At 39.3% G+C, this 6,252-nt stretch overlaps 1 protein-coding gene across 1 annotated transcript; it reads left to right on the top strand.

Moving 5' to 3' along the window:
- The first annotated feature begins 1,432 nt into the window (after nucleotides 1-1,432).
- Nucleotides 1,433-6,169, top strand: LOC108250295 (C-type lectin domain family 12 member B-like). Its single transcript, XM_017440101.3, has 7 exons — nucleotides 1,433-2,024; nucleotides 2,374-2,445; nucleotides 2,908-3,006; nucleotides 4,080-4,274; nucleotides 4,727-4,881; nucleotides 4,955-5,070; nucleotides 5,297-6,169. Exons 1-7 carry the CDS (start codon nucleotides 1,958-1,960, stop codon nucleotides 5,442-5,444), a joined length of 852 nt encoding a protein of 283 aa, XP_017295590.1. The 5' UTR covers nucleotides 1,433-1,957; the 3' UTR covers nucleotides 5,445-6,169.
- The last annotated feature ends 83 nt before the right edge of the window (nucleotides 6,170-6,252 follow it).

Raw genomic sequence — 6,252 nt, 5'->3', positions numbered from 1 at the left:
TACATACACAAGGTAATAAATAAGTTCATAGTTAATAATTAGTTTAAGAAAATTTATGCTAAAATCTGTTAGAATGTTTGGTTTTGAATTCTAATCGGAGTGAGACATCCGACCTTCGTTATATTGTACGTTAAGAATACGTGGCGTAGTGAGTGCTCTTACCATAAAACCAGCTTTGACGTAGTTTCTCCGGTAAAGTTGTGAAAAATAAGAAAGAAAACAGATCTTATAAACACTAAATGTGTCCTACAGGCTTGTGCCTTGGGAGACCTCCGTCTTTGTAAGTATTGGTGTGTTCATGAATATGTGCATTTATATGTACATTATAATGTTGCTTTTGTTGTTTTAATTCATGTAAATATTGGTCCAAAACATATACTAAGGTATCACATAATAGACATATACCAAAACCTTTGGTATATGTCTATTTTGAATTTATAGCCCCCCCTGGAGAAAACTCCACCAGCCGCCACTGGTTGTTTATGTGTGATCAGACACAATACACCAGAGTCAGAGCAGGAAGTATTTCCCTACAACACTTAGGTCTGTCAGATTTTAAATAAAAAGGACAATAAACAGATTTTAACTCCCAACTTATCAAGAAACATTAACCACATTTCCCCAAAATGTGTCCCATCTGAAGGTCTGTGTCCCACCTTCTAACAACCTAAATATATCAATTTATTCCTATACGTACAATAAAGTCTAGGTTTGTGTTGGCTGATGTCAAAATACAAATAATTTTTAGCTGAAACATGAAACAAAGTTATTTTAAAGGTCTGTACAGTTTTCCCAGTATTGCCTCAGAACCTGATGATGCAGAGAAATGTTGTTGTTTTATTTTCTGGTAACTTTTAGTATAAACCCGTTTTATTGCTTCTTTATCAGAAATGTGTGGGAGGTTTCCAGTGTGGGTACAAAACAAGCCGAGGTGGGAAACATAATAATGTGCACGGCCAGAAATGCAGCAAAAAGGCCGACCGGTCGCTGATGGGAGTTTTTGGTTGCTTGGTCACAAAAACGCAGAACCCAGCGAGGCAGAAAATTCACGTTTTTTCCTAGAATTTTCCTGCAGTTTTGCGTCACCGAGTCGTCACCGAGTCGTCACCGAGTCGTCACCGAGTCGTCTCCCAGCCGTCGCAGCTCGCTGAGGTTCCACCTTTAGTTTGGATTTTCTGTTTGGGTGTAATTAAAGGCCAAACTGAACTCTACATGTTTCAGTTTGAGTTTATCTTGTTTATCTTGTTCCCTGTGCCTCAGCCAGCATTCACTTCTCCTCAGTCTCTCTCTCTCTCTCTCTCTCTCGTTCTCCCACCACGCCCACCTCCACCTGCCTGCAGTCGTCATCACTCACCTGCGCCCATTTACCTCGTTACCCTCTGTGTTTAAAACCCGGTCACGTTCTCTGCCTCGCTGCTGGTTCATTATTAATTGTCTCCTCCTTGTCTCGCCTCCTGTTTGCTCCTCCATGTTTTGGTTTTAGTTGTGTCTTGTTTTTGATTCTTTGTAATAAATTAGTTTTCCTTTTTCACCATAAGTCTGCAGCCTGGGTTCGCCTCCTTTTCCCCACACCGTGACATATATGAGGTGACAAAGCAATGAGGTGTAGAGAACAGGAAGTAAATTATCTGCAGATAAGAAATAAAACAAGAAGTAAAGTAACCAGAGAAAAGAATAAGAGCAGGAAACTCAAAGATAAACTCAAAACTTGAACAAAAACACTCAGAAATGATCACAAAACTTAAGTCTGGGTGCCTCAAACCCGACAGTTAGGCTCTTATTGTGGAGGTCTTTGTTACAGAATCAGAAAACAGGGAAAGTGTTGTGTCATAAAAACCACAGATCTGCATCAGTTCTGCCGTTAACGATCTTTAGAGGAACAGGAAACTTTTTGTTCTGCGAGAACTCAGCTTTCAAAGCACAGTTTCTCCGTATTTTAATCTTATTTATTGTCTGAATGGAGACGGAAGAAGACGTCTGTTATTCTACGGTTACTTTCACAAACGGTCAGCCTCGTTTGAAAGGTGAGCGATGAGGATCTCAAACATCTTTCATAAATTTTTGAGAGAAAACCGTTCAAATGCTGCTCTTTGTAATAAAAATATGTTTAAATAGTTCATGTTAATGGGAAGAAATCAATGCAGAACATCTGGTTTAACATGTTTTTTATTACATCAGTCTGTAAATTTATGTGTTTTTAGAAAAAAATGCATCTTAATGTCTTTATATCATCAGAAAAACTTGGTATTATAGCAAAACTCTAAAGATAACAGCTGTTTCCATCATTAAATCACCTCTCACCACAACAATCTGAGGAATCATAAAAATAAATCCACAAATTCTGCTTTTGTTTTTCTAATTTCTGTGATCCAGAGAGAGAAGAAGACGAGACAATTTATTCTGAAGTTAAACCCAAAAGAAAAGAGCCGGCTCCTAATGATTCAGGTATGCCATAAAAACCAGAACAAACGGGTTTTCTGACAGAACAAATGGTTGAAACCAGGAAATAAATCTGTATCTGCAGCTTTTTTACAACATAATGATGTTTTTGATTCATGGGAATTAAGATAAATACACAAAAACAGACACAACAAATTTAAAACTAATTTAAAATAAAATCATTTTCCTTTTTTAACTAAAGTTGAAATATCCTGAACACCTGCTGCAAGTTTTTTTTTACAGATTATGCTTCTGCTTTTCTTCTCTTCGGCTGTTTTTAATAAATGTTGGAGTAATATTATTATTTTACTTTCTTTGGGTGTTTCTTCTGAAGTTGTGGTTCATCCAACTTGAATCTGATAAATCTGATAATTCACTGATCTCCAGGACAAAATGAGTTTTTATTCATAGAGCCTCGTGTTGTAAAAACGGTGATACTGATGTTAAACGGCTCCTTTTCTTTGACAGAAGGTGACGCCTCGGCAGGATCTCGCTCTCGTCTGTTGCTGGTTTGTTCGGGGATTCTTTGTCTCCTTCTGATCGGGAGCATCAGCTTCATCATTTACAGTGAGTTTCAGTTCGACCCACAAAGTTTTCAGCTGATGAATAAAAAAGAGAGAAGGAACATCAGTGAGGGAGAGTTTTAATCCGACATGGAAAATCCTAATCTGCAGCTGGAGAAAAGTTTTTAACCTCAGGTTGTTGTAGTTGAAACAAATCACTGACTTATAAAACTCTTCCTGTTTGTTAAACATGTTTGTCTGTTAATATCTCAAACTTCATGCTGCTCTCTGCCGAACGAGCTCAGATCTGTGCCGACAGTTTGGACCCAGTTCCTTCGGTTCTGCCGGGTTCTGTTAGCATCTTCAGGTCATGACGTTCAGCGTGCACTGAGGGGGGGTTGAGAGTCAGCTCCTCTAAGTCTGAGGCTGTGGTTCTGATCCAGGACCGGGTCGGGGGTTCAGGAATGAGTTCAGGATGGAGACGGACTGGAGCCTCGTCTGCAGAAACGAGGCTCCAGTCCGGTTTGAATTTACAGGTCTATGTTCTTTCATTCATCCATTCATTCATTCATTCATTTAACCAGACAAAAACCCTCTGAGATCAAGATCTGTTCTGAAAGTCTGACCTGGCAGAAAGGTCAGCAGCCCGTCATAAAACTGATTAAAACTGAGCTCTACGATCCGACCCTCACCGAAGGACCCTCAGGAGGTTTGGATCCTGACCAGGAGATCCTCCACAGGGCGACCGGGCTCACGATCTGAGGAGGTTCATCTGATGGACGCCTCCTTCTGGAGATTTTCCTGCTGGAGACCCAGATCTCTCTGGTCTGGGAACATCTTGAGATCCTCCAGGAGGAGCTGGAGTGTCTCTGGGGGGACAACAAAAATGGACTTTCTGCTGAGCTTAAACCAGCTTCCTTTAAATCTTCATTTTTCATTTAGGTTCACTTAAATGTTTGGAGAGTTAAAAACTACATTCTACACTTTTTAGAAACACAAACCACCTGTTTGGCTTTTTTAAAAAAGGTGAGTTCAGAACTGGATCAAGAACAGAAAAGAATTTTAGTTCATTTATTTACTTTGTCCGTTTTTACCAGGAACTTGTTGGATCCTCTGACTGACTGTTTTGGTTTCCAGTCGGTGTGGAGATGAACAAGCAGCAGGCGAAGCTCAGCGACCTCACCGCAGAAATCCAGCACCTGACTGCAGAGAAGGAGCGCCTGGAGAACCGGACCGAGGATCTGGGCCGAGACAGAGACGACCTGAACCGGACCCTGAGGGCCATCCTGACCTTCGACAACTTCCCGGTGAACAACTTCTGCCCGCAAAAAAGTGAGAATATCTAAGAATAAATGATGACTAAAGTGTATTTAATGTTGATTAATCTAAATATTAGAAAACTGTGAGTCAGATTAGGAATCTAACCAACTATAAACTAGTTTATTCAACAATTTTAACCGAGAACAGAGATCATCTAATCTGCAACAAAGCCTAATGTGTCGTTACACGCAGGGTTTAAAAGCTGAGGAGGTAAATGTTAGAACATTAGAATTAAATCTGCTTTGTAAACAACAACAGAAAACGAGTCACATCCTCGTGTTTGTCCCACAAATTAAAAAAATAACGTCACCTTGAACGGCAGCTCCAAATACAATCAGTTTATAGAAAAGTTAGTCTTGAACTGAGCAGATTTAGATGTTAAAACAAATAACAGAACCACATAAATGTCAGGATATTTGTCTTGTTTTCAGTCAGATCCTAACTTTAACTTTGTTCCCTCTCAGAGTGTCAGCCGTGTCGGACCGGTTGGGTTCTGTTCGAGGAGAAATGTTACCTGTTTACCGATCAGAACCATTACTGGAAATCCTGGGGTGGAAGTCGAAGGTTCTGTCAGAGCGAAGCTGCAGATCTGGTCGTTGTCGACAGTCAGCGAGAGCAGGTAAGGTCCGATGCTTCAACTTTCCTGAAAGACTGACGTCCTGAAGTGTGAAGGTTTGATGTTTCTGCTCCAGGAGTTCATCAGTAACAACACGAAGCCCTACTATGACAGATATCACGGATTCTGGTTGGGTTTACAGAAAACTGGGAGCTCCTGGGTCTGGGTTGATAGACGGAACGACACTTTTCAGTAAGAAGAAGTTTTTATGGAAAAAATCTGTCCCCTCTGAGAAGCGCTTTATCTTCTGTTTTTATTTAAAAATAAAAAACTTGGTGTGCAGATTCAGACACGTTTGGCTAAATGTTTATTTATTTTAGTAAAATTCAAAAATCTGAAGAGGGAAACTCTCCCGGACAGAAGCAGATGTTCTCCGTCATTAATGGGATTTAATGGTGTTCTTGTTCTCCACGTGAAGGTTCTGGATATCGGAGCCCGTTGGGAACGAGGATCGAAATGTTCTCCTGATTCCTGGAAAAAGTCCCACAAAGAGCTGGACGGCAGCAGAAAACGTGTTTCGGAACAAATTCATCTGCGAACACGAAGTCCTGAGGTGGTCCGTTTAGTTCTTTTCACAGAAACTGAGCTTTAATCTGAAGCAGCTGAGAGTCATCCCCAACACCCACCCTGAGGGCGAACGCGTTCATCGTAATGTTATTTTGATTTCCTTTGTTTCAGATTTCTGTCTGATCTGTTTGTTTTTATTCATCAGCTGCAGGTTTAATGACTTCAGATGATTAAAACGACTTTAATGTTTTTATTTTCTGCTCCTTTAGTCAGAAAATCTTTAAAAACTGTGTTTAAAGCTCATTTAATGGATTAAATCTAAAAGTTTAGATGAATGTCTTGATGTTTATTTTGTTTCTGATAAACTCCTCTCCTGTGTCATCAGGAGGACGAACGTTTCTCTGAATCGACAGGAAAGTTGCAGCAGAAACTGTCATGTGTTGTAAGATGGTGACCTTTGACCTTCCTGTTAAAACTCCACCATTTCTCCATCGGTGTCGCCTCGCAGTTTCAGAATGTCGGAAAGTTTACTTACGTTTATGTCAGAAGGTTTAAAACCGCCGTTAATAATTTTTTTCCTTTTTTTTTACTTTTAAAATCATCCTTTAAAACACCGACATTTATTTGTGTTTTAAAAGTTTCAAAAAAGGCTTTCTGACAAAAAACATTCTTGTTTTCTGCACTTTATTACAGAAACAGAGGAAATGAGTTATTAAGCTGAACTTTAACAGAAATATTTCAAATTAAATTCAGTTTTAATAAAATGTTTTTAAAACTTTAAACTACAAACTGAGTGTTTTATTTCCATTTTTGTTCTTATTGAAAACAAAATTTTAATTTGATGCCAGTTTTCATTTGCAGTAAATA

Source organism: Kryptolebias marmoratus, linkage group LG16, assembly GCF_001649575.2.
Source record: "Kryptolebias marmoratus isolate JLee-2015 linkage group LG16, ASM164957v2, whole genome shotgun sequence".
Lineage (NCBI taxonomy): Eukaryota > Metazoa > Chordata > Actinopteri > Cyprinodontiformes > Rivulidae > Kryptolebias > Kryptolebias marmoratus.
Note: the sequence above shows the minus strand (reverse complement) of the source record. Positions and strands in the feature narration are given on the sequence as shown.